Source organism: Barbatula barbatula (genome assembly GCF_947034865.1).
Source record: "Barbatula barbatula genome assembly, chromosome: 10".
Lineage (NCBI taxonomy): Eukaryota > Metazoa > Chordata > Actinopteri > Cypriniformes > Nemacheilidae > Barbatula > Barbatula barbatula.
The window spans coordinates 18,180,165-18,199,735 of NC_136773.1; the positions used below are offsets into that span (position 1 = coordinate 18,180,165).

At 38.5% G+C, this 19,571-nt stretch overlaps 3 protein-coding genes across 5 annotated transcripts; 2 read left to right on the top strand and 1 right to left on the bottom strand.

The window, feature by feature from the left end:
* Window positions 1-472: 472 nt before the first annotated feature.
* bbs2 (Bardet-Biedl syndrome 2) lies at window positions 473-5,898 on the top strand. 2 transcript variants are annotated; one of them, XM_079466064.1, is made up of 18 exons: window positions 473-573; window positions 1,135-1,292; window positions 1,452-1,679; window positions 1,801-1,926; window positions 2,018-2,080; window positions 2,168-2,245; window positions 2,313-2,417; window positions 2,549-2,635; window positions 2,721-2,856; window positions 2,926-3,065; window positions 3,166-3,304; window positions 3,469-3,640; window positions 3,829-3,958; window positions 4,076-4,195; window positions 4,621-4,758; window positions 4,875-4,987; window positions 5,080-5,228; window positions 5,313-5,898. In XM_079466064.1, the coding sequence occupies exons 2-18, from the start codon at window positions 1,176-1,178 to the stop codon at window positions 5,417-5,419; spliced, it is 2,148 nt and encodes a 715-aa protein (XP_079322190.1). In that variant the 5' UTR covers window positions 473-573; window positions 1,135-1,175; the 3' UTR covers window positions 5,420-5,898. The 2 variants fall into 2 exon arrangements, with proteins under 2 accessions (XP_079322190.1, XP_079322191.1); XM_079466065.1 differs by having other exon boundaries at window positions 1,150-1,292.
* Window positions 5,777-9,259, top strand: b3gnt9 (UDP-GlcNAc:betaGal beta-1,3-N-acetylglucosaminyltransferase 9). Its single transcript, XM_079466066.1, has 2 exons — window positions 5,777-6,018; window positions 6,775-9,259. The coding sequence occupies exon 2, from the start codon at window positions 6,901-6,903 to the stop codon at window positions 8,272-8,274; it is 1,374 nt and encodes a 457-aa protein (XP_079322192.1). The 5' UTR covers window positions 5,777-6,018; window positions 6,775-6,900; the 3' UTR covers window positions 8,275-9,259.
* A 133-nt stretch (window positions 9,260-9,392) lies between these two features.
* On the bottom strand, window positions 9,393-19,182 carry phaf1 (phagosome assembly factor 1). Of its 2 annotated transcripts, none has more exons than XM_079466286.1 (16): window positions 18,200-19,182; window positions 17,588-17,670; window positions 17,420-17,503; window positions 17,281-17,324; window positions 16,526-16,605; window positions 16,336-16,430; window positions 15,517-15,614; window positions 15,130-15,242; window positions 14,627-14,760; window positions 14,406-14,489; window positions 14,225-14,307; window positions 13,908-13,951; window positions 13,769-13,818; window positions 13,629-13,687; window positions 12,797-12,869; window positions 9,393-12,640 (listed from the first exon to the last, which is right to left on the bottom strand). In XM_079466286.1, the coding sequence occupies exons 1-16, from the start codon at window positions 18,261-18,263 to the stop codon at window positions 12,548-12,550; spliced, it is 1,281 nt and encodes a 426-aa protein (XP_079322412.1). In that variant the 5' UTR covers window positions 18,264-19,182; the 3' UTR covers window positions 9,393-12,547. The 2 variants fall into 2 exon arrangements, with proteins under 2 accessions (XP_079322412.1, XP_079322413.1); XM_079466287.1 differs by having other exon boundaries at window positions 15,517-15,581; window positions 18,200-19,181.
* Between the last annotated feature and the right edge of the window lie 389 nt (window positions 19,183-19,571).

Sequence of the window (19,571 nt, forward strand, 5' to 3'; positions counted from 1 at the left end):
TAAGGGGAAATCAGTTCTTTAAAGCTACAAAGTAGCAAAGTGTAATTTAAATGTAACATAATATAATATGTATTTCAGTTGTTTATAAATCTAAAATCATTTTCAAATGTACCGTGGTTTTATTACATTAAACGTTTATGATCATAGTTTTACTCCAAATATCATGGTTAATGTATATGGTTACGAAAGACACTGCAATTTGTAGTTTAAATACAAAGAAATTATGGCATCAAGTCTTATAACGGTATTATATCGAAAACGTGTTATTATGTCTAGGAAAACTATTAATAATGGCACACTATAATTTCCCATTTTGTGAACACGTATAAACATTATATATTTTGTACTTAAAGAGTAGGCCCTTTACCTTACATTATAATTTCTAATATAACTTTATTTACACATTGTCGATCTCACATTTTCATTGTCACTTTTTAACAATTATTTAACGTTAACGGTACTGCGCTTGCTCATTGCACACGGTTTAAAATCAACCCCTTTTAAGTTATGGGCATCAGTCCTGCTAGCAGCAGCACCCCTTCAAACCACATCAACACCAAAACAGAAATTACGGTAAGACCCAATTAAGTACAAGGTCTCGAATTATTGCAACAGATAAAAATATATAAATTGTTGGGAATCACCTGCGTGCGTTGTATATGCAGCTAAGCAGAGTTAGCATACCTAGCCGTCTCATAGTGAGTTCATGGATCTAGCTAAAATACGTCGATTGCATAGAAATTCTATGCTCCATTCGGAAATGAAACGGCGGTTTATATTCGCTCTGTAGGGTCAGAAACACCGCAACTGTATTAATTTATAGAAAATATAGTCAGCAGTGGTGTGCACTTAAAGGATTAGTTCAGTAGCATGCTAGCAAAAGTGGCTTGATAATGCTGCGACAAGCTGCCCGCTGTTGCCTGGCAACGGAAGCCCCAGCGAGCAGTAGCACGGTAAGCTGTTTATTCTATTACCAAGAGAGAAGGGTAGTTAGATGGGCGAGCGGAGAGAAGACGGGTGTTTCTTGCGTTTTTCTTATATATTCTAAGAGTATAGAGAACAGATCTGGATCTTATCTGTAAAACACTTATTCATTAGCCATTATATTAAGCTATGTTTATTACATTGACATAGGTTTGTCTATTGAAGCATATTCGCTTTGGAGCTGTGCCACCATGTTAGTGCCGATCTTCACGCTCAAATTAAACCATAAGATTAACCCTCGAATGGTTACTGTTGGAAAGTATGATGGGGTTCATCCATGCCTCACTGCAGCCACACAAGCAGGCAAGGTAAATTAAATGTTTATTTACAGATTGGTATTTCCCTATGATTTTGGGTACAAAAAAAAGTAAAGTAATTCTCAGATTTTATAAATGCAATATAATTCATTGACAATATTATCATTATAGCTAGTTGCATACATTAATTTAACTTCTAAACCCATTTAGGTGTTTATCCATAATCCCCACACTCGAGGTCAGAGGCCATCAGCACACCGGTTGAGTCAGAGTACACAGGACTCTGACATCTCACTTCTCAACATCAATCAGGCAGTCAGTTGCCTTACAGCTGGTACTCTGGGTCCCAACACCACAGGACACACACTGCTTGTGGGCTCTCAGACCAACCTGCTGGCTTATGATGTGCATGACAACGCTGATGTATTCTACAAGGAGGTATGAGATACAAAAAATACCAAGAATTAAAAATGTAAAAAAAAAATTAGACATGAAGAGAATAAATGCCCTTAGTATAAAACATTTCTTTTGAAAAAGAGTGAAATGTTTTGTGTTACAGTTAGCTGATGGAGCCAATTCCATTGTGCTTGGAAAACTAGGAGATATCAAGTCCCCTCTCGCCATCATTGGTGGAAACTGTGCTCTGCAGGGCTTCGACTATGAGGGAAATGATCAATTCTGGACGGTTAGATCATTTGTCCTTTTGTTGCTTACAAAAACGTGTTGAAAAGAAAAGAAATAAAAATTTTAAGGGATCTCTGAATTTTTCACTGAAGGTCACAGGAGATAATGTGCGATCACTAGTGCTGTGTGACTTCACAGGAGATGGCAAGAATGAGGTGACAGAATGATTCTACATAATACCCCAAATTAACAAATTAGCTTTGTCAGTTTCAAAATATCATAATCTTAACTCCTCTTTTCAGCTTCTTGCTGGATCAGAGGACTTTGACATCAGGGTGTTCAGAGAGGATGAACTGGTTACTGAGATGGCAGAAAATGAGGTTGGAGTCAGTCTGAGATATCTTTTCATTTTCTCATTTGTTCTCTAAGTGTTTTTTCGTCTTTCAGACAGTCACTTCGCTTTGTCACATGCACGGCAGCAGATTTGGTTATGCTCTGGCCAACGGAACAGTAGGAGTATATGACCGCACTGCCCGCTACTGGAGAATCAAGGTAGTGCGATCAACAAAAAAAATGTATTTACCCCCTGAAAACACTATTTATCCCTATCAATGAAAACAGGATTATGTAAAAATTTGCCCCATTTAAAGTTTTCATATTCTTCTCTTTTTTTAACCTAACAGTCTAAAAACCATGCCATGAGTATACACGCCTTTGATCTTAACGCTGATGGTGTTGTTGAGTTAATAACTGGGTGGTCTAACGGAAAGGTAAGTGCTTTAGCAACAAGACTCCAATCCACCCTACAACTTTTTCAATGCTAGTGAAATGAATGTGCATTTTCTCCCTGTCTAGATTGATGCTCGCAGTGATCGCACAGGTGAGGTGATCTTCAAGGATAACTTTTCCTCCTCGGTGTCTGGGATTGTGGAAGGAGATTACCGAATGGATGGACAGATCCAGCTTATATGCACCTCTGTGGAGGGAGAAGGTAAGACCATGATAGAATCTATGATTTCTGTTTTTTGAGAATTGGTTAATCATGTGTGCCGTCTCGTAGTGCGTGGATATCTACCTGCCAGTAAGGAGATGAAGGGCAACCTAATGGATACAAGTGTAGAACAGGACCTGATCAGGGAACTGAGCCAACGTAAACAAAACCTACTGCTCGAATTACGGAACTATGAGGAAAATGCCAAGGTTGTACATCGCCGTTGCACAGTACCTATATATAGCAGTTGTTGATGACGGTTAACATTTTGAATGCCATTTGGTGATGGTAAATATTTGTTTCACACAGGCTGTTTCTGGTGTCTCAGAGGGAGAGTCTAAAATGGGGGTAATTCCAGCCAACACACAGCTCCAGACGGCCTTGTCTGTACGAAGAGCCACAGAGAGCCAAAGAGCCCACATAGAGCTCAACATCTCCACTCCAAATGGTATAATTCTTGACAATGCTTTAACTTGTTTAAATATTGCTGATCTATGACTATTTTTTTAGTAAAAACAAATAACTTGATATGTTTGTACAAAGTTCTGGCTGATGTCTTCTATTGGGCTTCTTGAGACATGTAATGATATTCTCTGTCCTGCCCTCTTTCAGAAACAATCATTAGAGCCGTGCTGATATTTGCTGAGGGAATTTTCGAAGGCGAGAGTCACGTGGTTCACCCAAGTGTTCAGAATCTCTCTGGGTGTGTTTGTGTGCCCATTATTCCTCCAAAAGACATTCCAGTGGACCTTCACATCAAAGCCTTTGTGGGAGGGAAGACAAGGTGTATATCTGCAGAATGTTATCTGTATTAATTTATTCCCAGACCTTTTTATTATGGGGACTATATTTTTTGAAGACTAAATCTCTCTAAGAATGACCTTCCTCCAGAAATTATTTTAAGTGTATGATTTATGTGTTTGTAAAGATCATTACAAAGCAATTGTCTCTTTTCCTTCCCTTTTTCTGTAGTACACTATTTCACGTGTTTGAGATCACACGTCAGCTGCCTCGCTTCTCCATGTATGACCTTAATGTTGACCCTTCGGATGCTGAACCCACAGGGAGGGTAACATTCAGCATCAATGACAGACCACAGAGGGTAAACACACACACACACACACACTCAATCTAATTGAGATCACAACAACAAACAAAATCCCTTTACATCTTGTATTACAGTGTTCATGAAACATGAGGCATGTTTCTGTATCTGCAGGTGGTCATGTGGCTAAACCAGAACTTTCTGCTTCCAGAAGGTATAGACAGTCCAGATGTCACTTTTACTGCACTACGTGGAGGAGGTCTCTTAAAGATCAACATGCAACCTAGTGGAGAGGTACTCCTAATGTGTGTGTGTGTGTGTGTGTGTGTGTGTATATATATATTCTATGTATGTATGTATGTATGTATGTATGTATGTATGTATGTATGTATGTATGTATGTATGTATGTATGTATGTATGTATGTATGTATGTATGTATGTATGTATGTATGTATGTATGTATGTATGTATGTATGTATGTATGTATGTATGTATGTATGTATGTATGTATGTATGTATGTATGTATGTGTGCGTGTGCGTGTGCGTGTGCGCGTGTATGTGTGCGTGTATGCGTGTGTGTGCGTGTATGCGTGTGTGTGCGTGTATGCGTGTGTGTGCGTGTATATGTGTGTGTGCGTGTATATGTGTTTATTTGAATCATTGAAACACTTTTGTGCTTTAGTTTCACAAATCTCTAACTCAGCTTTGTCTGATCAGATCACATTCAGCACTGATGACATTGATCTGGCTGGAGATCTGGTCCAATCCCTTGCCTCTTTCCTGGCCATAGAAGATTTACAGGCTGAAGCGGATTTTCCCATCTACTTCAAAGAGTTGCGAGCCACTCTAAGTGAGGTTAGAGATAGCAGCATCACCCTTTAATTTATTACAACATTTGAACATTTTGCATTGCTTTTACAGCAGGTCTCATATGAATGTATACCTATATACTAATCTTTCATATGTTTTAGGTGGATGAGTTTCACTCCGTCCATCAAAAGCTCACAGCAGCCATGGCAGATCATTCCAACTATGTAAGAAATATGTTGGTACAAGCAGAAGATGCCAGACTCATGGGCGATTGGTGAGTGTCTCTAGATGAATACGTCATTCCAGACCTTACTCTGGTTTCTCATAAAATAATGCATTCATGTAAATTATATTATCGTTTTTTAGGAGAACCACAAAGAAACGTTACACTGAGCTGTACGATCTTAACAGAGATTTGATTAATGAATATAAGATCAGATCCAATAATCACAACGCCCTCCTGGCTCGTCTAAAGTCAGTTAACCAGGCCATCCAAAGGGCAGGGAGACTCAGGGGTAGGTGGAGTTTCAAGAGAAATCCTTACTATCAGTTGTATCTACTGTCATGATGAATTTTTATTATATTCCCTTGTCCCTTAGTGGGAAAACCAAAAAATCTGGTCATCACTGCCTGTCGGGATGCTATCAAGAACAACAACATAAATGCTCTTCTCAAGATCATGAGAATAGGCACTGCGTCCTCCTGAGTTGATGGCACTACTTCAAAATTTGGAAGACCAGACCACAGCTTCAGACATCAGGAGTCGGCTGGGAAATAGAAGAGCCTGCCTGAGGGATGCATTTTAAATCCAGGTCTCATTGGCTGAAGTTTTGTTAAGTGGAACAACAGGGCGGGTCTCTAAAGTCTTAGCCAAAGAGATACAAGGCAATGTATGTAAAGTAACTGGTGTTATCTGTTTGTGAAGAAAGGTTACTTTCTAAATAAATGATTGTATAAAGTGTGAGTGTGTTTAAGCATGCGTACGCTAAATGCATAATTCGCTTGCGCGTTCCCGTGTCTACAGCTGCTGAGCTGGCATCTGGCGCGCCGTGCATGCGCCAACATCCACCTTGTCACGTGACCACGTCGGAAAGTTATTTGATAATGTGCTTTTAAGTGCTCAGGGCCCTATTGCAAAGAATATGAACTATATTAACATTTACAGAAATCGGGCATTTGGAAACGTAACGCCTGCGCGAGAATGAAACTATCGACATGCACGCGGAACAGAGCGCGCTCCGGTTTCACAGTGAAAGCAGATGTGTGGATCTGGCATTACTTTCGTGGTGTTTCGCCTTGGTACTGGTAAGTCTTGTTTACATGCGTTTATTTACATATAAGTTAATGTAACGCTTTAAGGATTGAGCTTACTATTAGAATGCTGAACACCAAAATGTATAGTTTCATTGAGAAATAGGAAAAATAATGCATTACGGAAAAATGCCCAATTCACGTGTTATATTAATTTACTGGCTTAATTCATTGTGCATATGGACACAGATCTATTGAAATTATAATAGGTTTAATGATCCGAACGACGTAGGTTTGGCTAATAATGCACGTTCGCGAACAGCGTGTTTTAAAGAGCAGCGTTAAGGGAATTCTTTAAAGAATATTATTTATAATCGTATGCTTTCTTGCTTAATCATTTAAATAGTATCACAACGTTTTTTATAGATATTATAAACATTTGTGAGATTACATTTGGTTGCGTTACATTAGATTTTGGTTACGCACCTTTATAAAGTCTTTACTGGCAGAGGAGTTGGAAAACAACTGCACTCATTCTCTGCATTTGGAATGAAAGAATGTAGGTTTCTTTCAGAAGTTGTCCTGACTCTTAAGCATAACTTTGGTCAAGTAATATCCTGTGTCCTCTGTTGTTTGATGTCATTCAAAATAGCTCGGTACAAAACATGTGTTGTGCATTTCAAATAGGCCAAGCCATCTGATACAACAGGAAATTGATTTGTCAATTGAAGATGCTATAAATCCACCTATTTAAAAGTTGCATTAATCTAGCAAACATTTATTTACTTTTGTTGTACTTTTGTTTTGAAGAAGCCCCAATGGCTGTAAAAAATCCAGATATTGCGGGAAGAACTGGAGACTTTCACAAGTAAGAAAGCTTCATGGAAATATAATCGATGGGTTGGGGAACGATAATAAAGTGGAGCTTCTGACACCATGAGGAGGGTCTATATAAAAGGAGATATTGTCTGCGCCTTGATTCTCTTGATGCTTCTTTGTCTGTTGTTATATACACACCAAAGGCTGACACCTGTATGGGGGACATTGCACATTGAACAGGGGTCCACCAACTCAAGAACCCTACTGGGAGGAGCTCCAATAGGACAGGACACAAAGCCTGTCTCTTCTAAACATCAAAACGTCCCCCCTTGCCAACGTGAGGGTGAAACCAAGTTTACGGCCCAAGAGCAATCGGAAGTCAAATCTCAGAGTAAATCTAAAACACAAACCAAAGCAAAGTCGAAATTTAAACATTCAACAATAGCCACTGTCTCGCCAACACATACTTCATTTGACTTTGAGGATTACCTTCAAAAGAAAGACCAGCGAGACTTCAAACTGCTAATCGATCAGCAAACAAAATGTTCTGGACAAGAAGGTTCCCCGTACCTCCTGATTGCCATAAAGTCAATAGCAGTGGACTTCGACAAACGTCAGGTAGTTCGACGCACATGGGGACAAGAGGGGGTTTTTCAAAAAGAGCTGAACGTCAAGAGAGTTTTTCTTCTTGGTGTTCCCAAAAATCAAACAGCGCTTCCATTATGGGACAAACTATTGGCGTATGAGAATCTAATTTATGGGGACATCCTTCTGTGGGACTTTGAGGACACTTTTTTTAACCTGACACTGAAAGAAATTCACTTTTTACAGTGGGTCAACGTGAGTTGTCCCAAAGCGAAGTTCATTTTTAAAGGAGATGCAGATGTGTATGTGAACTTTGACAACATCCTGGAGATGCTAACGGATAAAGAGGTCAATAAGGATCTTTTTGTTGGAGATATCATTGTTCACGCAAAACCAATTCGAAGACGCAACAGTAAGTACTTTGTTCCAGAGTTTATTTATGGCCAGGGGATCTACCCGTCCTACGCAGGCGGAGGAGGTTTTGTCATGTCCGGGTATACTGCCTTGAAGCTTCACCTTGCTTGCAAAGAGGTAGAACTCTTCCCTATAGATGATGTCTTTCTGGGCATGTGTCTGCTCAGGATCGGCCTTCAACCCGCTCGCCATGAGGGCTTCCGTACCTTTGGAATAGTGAGACCATCTGCCGCGCCACATCTCCAGGTGTTTGATCCTTGCTTTTACAGAGAGTTGATGGTGGTGCACAGCCTGACAGTCCCACAGATCTGGCTTATGTGGAATCTTCTCCATGACCCCAACCTTCATTGTCACAACCATCAGGATCCCACAACTTCTCTCTTTCAGTGGAGAAATAAGGTTGCTAAGACAGCTAAGAAACAGGCAAAGGAGCGTGGGGGCCAGGACTATGGAATTAAGGTGTTTGTGGAGCATGAACTCCGTCAAAAATGATAGTACCAAAAATGTATTTACTCAACAGTCTACTCTTTTTTTTATTCCTCTTTCTTTTGTTTTAAATACATTTGTTTTATAGAATGTTAAAAGTGTTCTTTTTACATATAATGAAAGCATTTGGTGACTCAAGGCTGTCGAACTGAGAATCGTTTCTTCTGGTCATAACATTTAGGCCCGTTTTCACAGACAAAGCTTAGCTTAAACCAGGATTATGCATTTGTTAAATTAGGATATTTTAGTCGCTTTTAATGAAATGCCTTACATAAAAACATTACTGATGTGCATCTTAAGACAAAACAATGCCAATGACATTTAAAGATATGGCAGGGCAATTTATTTTCAGTTAAGATAGCTCAAACTTTCATTTTAGTCTGAGACTAGTCTTAAGCCTTGTCTGTGAAACAGGTATTAGTATCATGGACGTCAACACAAAACAATTTAGAAATAATTTCATGATTCCACTATACACTAAATACTCAGTTTGGATAGGAGATTACTGTAGACTTGCTAAAAGACTTATTCACAAGTTCGCCAGTCCATTCAGCCTTAATAGCTAATGCTTAACAAACTTGGCCTACCGTCCTCAAAGGGTCGCTCTAACCCGAGGCTCCGCTCGAGCTACAAGCTTTACCCCCTAGTAATAGAACTGCACAGAGGAAGTATAAGAGCAAAGTATGTGGAGATGGTGAGGAGGGATGCTGTAAGAACTGATGGTGGGGAGGCAGAGGGACTGCAGCTTATATACGCTCTTAATGATGATTGACAGGACTGAATATTTAAGCTTCTCCCAAACCTTCATTTAGAACTTCATTTAAAGATCTTATTCTATGTGTATCATGAAATTAATATTTAATGTTAAGTGGTGTTCTTGCACAGAGCTATGCATGGCCAAACAGATTCTTACTGTACTGTACATTTAGATGTGGCACTATTCATCAAACATTTATTCTTTGATAAATGTGGCAAATTGTTTTGGATGATCTACTGATTTTGTATTTGTATTGAATTGATCAGAAATTGACTTTTTATTCCGAGTGTAAACTGCTTTGAATATGAACGCACTACTAAACTTCTTGTCCCAAGTGAAATATAAAAGACAAAAACTCATCTCTCTTCTTTCCCCCCATATTTATTAGATCCATTCTTTAAATATTTTTGTTGAACACACTGTAACAGTTTTAAAGAACAAAATGCAAAATTAGTTAAAAAACTGATATAATGCTTTCAGTAGATTTAATGAGAAAAACAAAAATCCAATGGTCACAGCATTTTTGCAACGTGTATATAGCAGAACATTTAAATTCATCCATCAACGCAATAGTTATTGCTTTAGAACTAAACAAAAAGAAACAAAGAATAAAAATAAATGCCTGCCAACCTGTCAGCCTGATCGTTTGAGTAAAAATATCTGAGATACAAAACACCACATTGCAATAAATTTAGATCACACTTTTTAATTGAGGATAAATCCCATTTCCAGAAATGGTTAATGTACTGAATCCACAAAAAATAATCACTTTCAAGAATGGGGAGGAACATTCAACATAGTTGAAGGATATAATACACAGAATTAATATGCGCATTTCAATGTATGGGGTTTGTCCGTTTCTAAATACAGTCCTCCTCAGGACAATTGTTTGTTTATTCCGATGCAAAAATACTAAGTCTGAAGAAGAAACAATACAGCCAAAACCCATTTGATGAAAATTAAGCATTCACTTGCTCCAAGCATTAAAAAGGATCCACCTAAGATTGGGCAGACCCACACGCCCCTCGACAGTAAAATTCCCTAAATGACACAGAATCAATGGTTGAGTCGCTTCTTGTTAACAATTACTTAGTTGAGGTTGCAATTGTGCATCTAGATGCTCACAATGACAAATGATCATTCCTCAGCTCCTCAAAGCGGAACTTCACACAGATTTGACAAATTGCAAGTTGTATTTCTCTAGAAAGGCCACAACCACGCTTGAACCTCAAATCATAGAGGGTCTTCCGCATGTTCAATACAAGACCAATTTCTCGCAATCATCTCAGTTTCAATACATTTGAACAAACGGAGTACACAAGACCTCCATGACTGTAGTTCAACCCAACGAGTCCTTTTTTTTAGCAATTCCTCTAATAGCATGTTATTTAGAACGAAAGGAATATTTATCAATTTAGCTTTACATGCTTAGACATACACAAAGCATTTAAAACGATTTCATTTACAGAGGAAAAAGTCAAGACCGGCTCAGTGGGAGATGAGGCACGAGATAACTGTGTTTTCATCATAAACAACTAAAAGCAAAAGGTAAAACATCATCGGCCACCTTCCAGCACGAGAAGTAAATGTAACCGAAAACCTAAATGCCCTATTCAGCATACACTATGTAGAAGCCTGAAGGGAGGTTTGATCATAACTGAAGGTTGACAGCTAACACGGCTAGCTATGTAAATATTACAAGACCTTTTAACTTAAAAAAAACATGAGGCTTAGGCACCACAGCAATGGACAGTTGTTAAAGGGATAGTTCACCCAAAAATTTTAATTCTGTCATCATTTACCCTCAAGTTTTTCCAAACTTATATAACTTACTTTGTTCTGCTGAACACAAAGGAAGATATTTGGAAGAATGTTAAAAGTTTTCAGCTCTGGGGCATCATTGGCTTCCATAGTAGAAAAATTTAAATGGTTGTCAAAGGTGCCCCAGAATGGCTTTCTGAATTCTTCAAAATATTTTCTATTGTGTTCAACAGAACAAAAAAACCCAAACAATGATGGTAGTGAATGATGTCCCAGCACTAAAAATTGTGAGAAATGTATACAGGTTATGATAAACTTTAGGGTGAGTAAATGATGACAGACTTTTTGGGAGAACTACCCCTTTAAAAAGGGGTCAACACACCATCTGAACAAACATTATATGATGTTTTCTGATCATCTCCTAGTGGTTGAGCGCAAGATGTTCCATTTAGAACAACAGTGGTGGAAACGTTGGAGAGGTTAAGCTGGACTGGATGAAATGCCTCCAGATCCAATATAGTACTGTTATCAGAAACCAATGGAAATAAAAGAAAATTTGCACGCTACAGATCTGTACAGATATAGACACACCAACAGAGTGCTGCAGAAAGCGTCATGCCTACCCGCTAAAGAAACAGCACCAGCAAACTCCACTGAGCAGAAACCAAAAGACATGGCTCTGAATAAAAAATTATAATTCATGAATTTACAGACTGTCTGAATCAAATCAAATGGGAATGTTCTTATGTTGATATTTAAAAGGACAGAAAGCCGTCTCATCTTTGGCTAGCGTTTTGGCAATCAGAAAGCAAATTCTGAAGTTAAGACTTTGAGACACTAAAGAACAAAATAAACTTCACATCTTTATACTGTGGACAAAAGTAAATGAGGGAGGACATTCAGAGGACTGAATGACAGAGGATGGATGATGGGTTTTCTATTCAGTCAAGAGCTCTTGCACGTCCTCCTTTCCTCCCCCGCCATCCTCTCGCTGTTAAACTCGGCAATTAAAACGTTCCTCAGTGGACAAGAGACCATTATCAAGTACATTAGGTGTATTTTAGTGCAAATGTTAAAAACCAATGTGCTCATGTTGCTTAAAACATCTATTTAAAACAGAATAACAACATTAATGTAAAGCATTGAAATGGGAGGTAATCTGTGCTGCTGACTTGGTATGAAATGTGATGAGTTTATGAATCTTTATGAGTGTGACTGTAAGCCTGCTCATGAGTCCAAAGAACATGTCCACAGCACTGAATCCACCGGCGCACTTTCACACTGCGCTAGCTTACACATATCAAATGCATACACATTTCTGCTATAAACGCTTCTGTCTACGTTCGACTTGTGCATCCTCTGCATTTCAGAGTGATTCAATCTATGTCCTTTGGTGCGTCTGGTATATAATTTTCGACCGATTTATGCACAGGCAACAAATGCTGTGACTATGCATGAAGAACAAACCAACAAATCTATGTGGATGTGTGGAACTGGATCACTGTGCATCCACAAGTACGATGTCGATGCTGACACTGACGCATGTCTGGGTTACAGCTTTGGAGACGGAGCCAGGGTTGCATCCATGCTCTTATTAAGGAGATGGATCTGTGGCCTCTTTAATGTGTGGGGAAGGGGGCGAGATCAGGAATCTCCAGAGAAATTCCCAGCATGTCTTGCTGTAGCTTGTGTGATGGCAGCAGTGAGTGAAGGCACACTCTACTGGTCAGTTCAGAGGTTTTACGGGGCCGGACGGCTTCTTCAGTGAGCGCTCGGTTCGGCACGAGAAGCCAGGCTGCTGGGACGAGGTGCTCCGTAAAGTGTCACAGAAGCGATGTGGTTGTTCTGCATGACCTGTAACCATAGCAACAACAGTTAATTATGCTGTTAATGAAATCCACTCCAGTGTGGACATTGCACAGCTGCTCTGTGATAAAGAATTACCATATTATGTATACACGCATGCAGAGTAAAACAAATATAAACATGCAGAAGGTGACTGTAACATACCTCAAATATCATCCTCTGTAGTCCAAAACAAAACGTGGAACCAAAAGGATTGGTGTTATTTGCAGATGAAGACCTGCCGTGCAAGACACATTTGATTAAATGCATGAGACATTCAAAATAGAGTAATTCTGTGTCAACTCAACCAGTGGTCCCCGGCATTTTTTTGACATGGGACATATAGAATCTTATAAATGAACTATTAAGAGCAAGATAATGTGCCTTGACCCGAAGCATTTTCTCTGATATCTGAAATGGTTTTGTTCAATGCCGTTAACAGATTAACAGATTTACTAACCGATAAACAGATCTCTGTGTACACATAAAAGTATGATGCTGGCATATATCTCCTGTCACTTTTACCCTAATATGGCTCCAAATTTCAGATGAAAATTGTCATTTTTACCTCCTTCTACAAATTAACTGATTACTTAATGATAATTCATCTGTGGAATTTCATTTTTTTAACATCACTCCAGATATTGGTCTTGCTTCTGTACAAATAGGAAAAAAATCAAAAATTCGAGCCGGGGAAATATTGAACAATTTGGTTGATTTTACGCAAATTCTCAATATTCAACAATAATTGCGATGTGGGTCTTGGTTGCAGATTTTTAAAAGCATTTTGCTCCTTACAAGACTAAAAATGACTATATATTGTTTTTATTCTAAATAAGTAAAAAAAAACTCAGGTACAGGCCATTCACACTATTACAATAACGATAACTATATTAGCGTCCAAACCAAAAAACAAGAGTGTTACTAATTCTGTCATTTAGTTACGAAAATGTATGTAGATGACCTGATGTGTGACCTGAAAACAGACGGTTCTCACCTGTGCAGCACAACTGGTTTTTCCATAGGGTGTCCTAGTAACTCTTGAATCTGATCCCACTGCGAGAAAAAGTACAAACGGAAATTACTCATCTGTTTAAATTATATTTACATAATAGTGATGCATAATAGTCCATGTACTTTGCTGAAGGTGGTCAGAATGCAGTCCTCACTCTGGGCATCCGCCCCATCTAAAACAGAAAAAAACAGCTGAATGAACAACAACGATCCAAATAAAAGCAAGTAAAGATACAGACAGTATGAGATATACAACACTGACCTTTTTTAATGATTAGGGGAATCCTAAAATCACATCGATGGTAACTGAGACACAAAAGGGAGAGAGAGAGAGAGAGAGAGAGAGAGAGCGAGAGAGGCAGTTATTCTGATGTTCTCTTGTGCAAATAAAGTGGTAAGATGATACCGATACACATATTTCTAAACACTGAAGGCATAATGAAATGAAAATCAATTTTCAATCAATATGGCCAGACAGCCGCACCCTTCAGAAAGACCCATCCAACACAGCAGCAGCAGCTGAATATTTTCACAGCTGCATTATATAAAGAGTACTGATAACATAGAAATGACACTTACATGTTGAAGTTGTAATGACCGGGGAAGTTGGTATGAAGGACAAATTTTTTCACCAGGTGGGTTGTAGAGTCAAACAGTATATCCTGAATGCCGGGAAAGGTAATGCTAGTTGTTTAGTGGATCAATTTATGTTAAATTTGAACTAAAAACAACATTCAGAGCATTTAAAAGAAATACTCACCACTCCCAATGTATAATAGTTAAAGAAGTAGTCATTACATTTGGACGGGACTTGCTTGTGAGGAGAAGGTGAATGGATCTTCATCTGAGAAACGGAAAAAAAACTAATTCAAGTCAGACCGAACATAAACAGGAATAGATTATGTTGAGAATGCATCTTATGTTAAAAATAATGTAAGTTGTATAGTGTATAAAGTGTGTACAAGGAGGGTTACTCATTACCTTGTCCTCTGATTTGTAGAAGATCTTATGTGGAGAACCAAGAGCACTCAGAACATCTTGGCAAGAATCTCCGAAGTAGATATTTCTCTCAAAGGTCCGGACTTTTGCATCAGCCATTACTCCCAGGCCACATCCTTAGAAAGTAAAAAAACACATACATTGCACAAACTGCACACACTCCTTAAAGGGATGGTTCACCCTAAAATGAAAAATCTGTCTTCATAAACATTATGGAAGTCAATGGTACCCCATAACTATTTAATTTCCAGTATTCTTCAAAATATAATCTTCTGTGTTCACAGAATTTTATTAAAATTTTAGGGTAAGAAAATGGAGACAGAAGTTTCTATCCCTTTAAATTATTTTTTCATCTATTATATCAATGTTTCTTAGGGCCAAGATTTTACCTTGGACATGAGGCACCACCATTTGCCAATCACAAGTAAACAAAAAGGTCCTTAACAGACATACTTGAGTCATGAACCACCAGTGGAATTGAATACCTGCAGTGTGGAGACGAAGTTTGAGACCCAGCGGTCCTGCTCCGTCCCTTAGAACCTCCACACAATCTGCGTAAACATTACCAAGGAAACAGGCCAGCGGCATCACAGGGGCCCTAAAGAGGAACATATGATTTACAATGATCACCAATTGGGGAAATAACACACATCCTGAAGTTTGATGAAGGTTTCAGACTAATGCGAAATGAATGCTCCCATAGAAGAACACCACAAAAGAAATACAAATGGCTATAAGTAAGAAAATGATCTTCTACTTTATGGCTTGCCAGTAAACTATAGTGTGCTCAGTAGTTCCAGTTATGAACATGCATTAGTGGTATTGTGTAATTCTCACACACCCATCACTATCCAATCACATGAAGCACTTACTTGGTTTCTTGAAGGTTGTTCCCAGAGTAAATGTACATCCGTTTGACAGTGGCCCCATGAGGAATCTGCAGGGAGGCCAAGCCATGGGCAAAGTTAGGCTGTCAAGGCAAAACAACTGGGGGTAGAATGAGGTGTCTGTGAAGGTGTCCCTTGCAATGTATGTGTACACCATATGGTAAATTATTTGTTTGAAAATCCTACATAGTGTCGCTGCCCCCAGAAAGCTCAACAGCATAGTTTAGTCTGGTCACATTTGTCCATGCAAGTTAATTTGCCCATAAATCATAAAAAAACCAAGTCTTGAACAGCTTAGTTCCAAACATTAATTTCAAAGTAACGTTGGGTTGTACGTGCCCCATTAAAAAAAAAAACATATGGGTATTAATTGTGTTAATGCATTAACCGTTTGTTTCTTTTGTTATTAAGCAATCAGGTTAATAGATAAGAGACATTTTCAACCACGTGTGACATATTGTACAAGCATGTGTGTTTCTAGACCTTGTGGAAAAATGGAGAACACGTAAATGGGTGGCACTTTATTCTACAGTCCTGTTGCTACCAAATACTAAAATGAGCTTTTTGACTGTACTAAAGCAAAACATACAATAATATGTTCGTAGATATTTAGAAAACATGCTACGTTCACATACCTGTTTCTCCCAAAAACAATGCTACACAATTACAGCAAATCATTTATTATAAAAGTTCCTTCCTACATAGAATCACTTACCACAGAAGGGTCCACATTTTCACAGTGTGATTTAGTTTTACATAAAACTAACAAAGTCATATTTCTCGAAGCAAGTTAAAAAAACTTACCTCATATTTAGGTGCCTCGCTCCATGAATCCAGCTGGAAGGAGAATGAAAGCCCTCGGAAGTTCAGGTGGAAGAGCTGCTCGGCAGCATTGTAGACTGAATGCATTAAAAAAAACACAGCCCATAATGAACAGGACATATCTGGAGAGGCAGATAGAGGTCTTTACATAAAACTTGAAAATGCATCTTACCTCCCGGATGAGTAGCGCCAAAAGACTGATCAATCTGCTCAATAGTGGGTGCTATTGCCTGAGAGTTAAAATGTACTCCACTGTAAAGTCGAGAAGAATAGGCCAGTTTACATTTCTGTAGCATTTCAATTGACACAAATCTCAATTAAATTAAAAAGTGTTTGATTAAAAAGGGATTGTTCACCAAAAATGAACATTATGTCAATAATTACTTGACATTAAGTTGTTCCAAACCTGTATAAATTGATACTTTTAATAAAAAGATGTAATTGACATTACAATGGTTGTCAAATGTGCCCCAGAACGGTTTGTTTTCCTAAATTCTGAATATTTCCTAAAATATTTTCGTTTGTGTTCAACAGAACAAATAAATTATACAATCGTTCTTGCTACTATGGTGGTCAAAAGTGCCCCAGAAATTTCAGTTGCTAACATTCTTCCAAATATCTTTCTTTGTGTTCAACCAAACAAAGAAATGTATACAGGTTTGGAATTCATGACAAGAGTTTTCTTTCTTGGGTGAACTATCCCTTTTAGAGTTGCTCATCAGTCTATCATTGGAAGTTTTATTTTGGATATCAACAAGCAAAATCCAGAAAGAATTAGATTGTTCCTATAACTCAAATGAGACAGTTTAGCACTTACATCATCAACGTCATGGGTTCAATTTTCAAACACACATATTAATTAAATATACAGCATGACTGCACTGTGCCTTACGATTAAAAAAAATGCTACAGATTGAGATCACTTACCAGTATTTCAGTTTCACTTTGCTCAAATCGTACACTTCAATTACCTGGAAAAACAACACCGACTCCATGAAGAAAAGTTTGCGTTGTAATGTGAGAAGGACAAACCCACAGTGTTAAACAAATGAGTGTCACGTCTCACCTTCAGTCTCTGATTGCAGGCGTCAAACAGCAGTTTAATTCCATCCTGAGTCAAGTTGAGAATGAGGTCATGGCTGAGTGGCATCTGTTTGGTAAAATAGGTCAGTTATATAAAAAGTGCTACATTTGTCTATAGACAACTAAAACACGTTAATGACAAGTTTCTTACTTGTTCGCTGTAAAGCACCTGGACATTTTTTATGATTCTGCAGTGTTTCTGTAATATGGAAATGGCCTGGGCCAATGGCATCCCTGAAAAATAAGGGTTTATTAGCCCTGCTTTCCAGTTTACACGATGAGATTTTATAAAACACAAGGGGTGTCAAAAACAGATTTGAGGGGTGTGAAAAACAGATGTTATGTACCAACTGGTCTAGTAACAACATCCCTGCTAAAACGCTACATAAAGGAATTTCATAACAGTTTTAATGGCAATCGACCGTGGTTCATACTCATATTTTTCATTGAATATCCTTCAATTCATATTTGTTATAATTTGTTTTTTCAGCAGGAAATTGCAGCCTACAAAGCACACAGACATGCAGGTGACGCAATGTCTTGATTTGTTCGGAAATAGCCATCATAGATTCGTCAGAGCAGCTTCACAATATGTCAAACATGTGATGAAACTGACAACTGACCGCGATGTCTGATTTGTGACACATTTTTATAAAGTTTGAAAACAGTCTGTCATCACAGCACGAGACTGAGATTACCCATTTCACCCTTTGCCCTACATTCAGGGGTTAGTTCACCCTCCATACTAGATAGCACACTTTACCTAATGCGAATTCCCATTGTTCATTTCCCAAAGATCGCTCAGGAACGACCTCCAGGTCCAGCATTGGCGGGGAGAAATTGGGGATATCAACGAGGATCTCTGACTGTGCCAGATCGGTATTGATATCGCCGAATCGGCCCTTCTTTAGTATGAAGTTAAATGCAGGTACTACGTTGAGAGAGCACGCGCTTTGAAAGTCCCGTAAAGTTTAAACAGCACGACAAGCGATACCGTGACGTAAGACGTGTCAAAACACGAGTGTTGCAATACAGCTATCTCTGCATTCCGCTGTCACCATGCTTATAAATAACAATATAAAATAACTAATCGACACACACTTGTTCCGTATAAAAAGTTCAATATGATAAAAATTATAATAAATTAATAGCAGATTCTGTTAGTCACAGCAAACTGATGCCAGGAAGCATGAATTAATAAAAGACAGTTAATTCACTTGCAATCCATATGCAGGCGTCCAGCCAAGAAACTATTTTTCGCCAACGGTTTGTTGGAAAATAAAAAACAAGACTCTGATATGTCTTTTAACTTTTCTCGAATCGCATAACCGTTTATTACAACAAACAAAGAAAATGTCTTGTCCGGACAGCTACATTACATGAACATCGAACGAGTTTTGACAAAGTCAAGGGGGTATCGCAGTGGGTTAGGCTAGATCAGCCATAGCAGACTATCACCGACTCGCACGAGCCTCGCCTGACGTTGTTTTCTTTCTTTGCGACGATTCAACATCAGCAAGCAAGCAGACCACCGATTGTTATCATCGTCCGTTCATAATAGCGCGGATTTCTCCGGGTTCTTCCCTTTCGGTCGTTGGGAATGGCGCTCTGTTACATGCGCCTCTATTTTTTGGTATCGCTGACGTTTAATGTTTGCTTAAGATGATCAAGAAAGAGCCCCCTCCGTACCAAAGGCAACTTCCATCCAAAACACCACGGTCAGCTGATAATTAAACTTCCTGTGCTAGCGAGAAAGAACATCCTGGCTGCTGTTTTCAAATTAAAAGTCCCTGATAAATGCAATCTGTGAACGACAACGTTGCCCCAACATTAAAAATCACCCAATATCTACTGTTTTTGTTTAGAACATAACAGAGTAAATAAAAATCGAATAGAATAAATTCGGTTCAAGCTAAAAGCTACATTTCTGAATGCAAAAACACAATTAAAAAGTTTAAAGTAGAATTTGAATTTGAGTGTGTTACAATAATGGTAATGGAAATACATATTTTCATTTTTATAGGTTAGACGTGACTAAATCAATACCGTAAACTTGTGGTCGTGTACAGAAAACGCCACGAACACAGCATTTTGAAATGAGAATACTCACTTATGTTCACTAGATGGCGGCATTT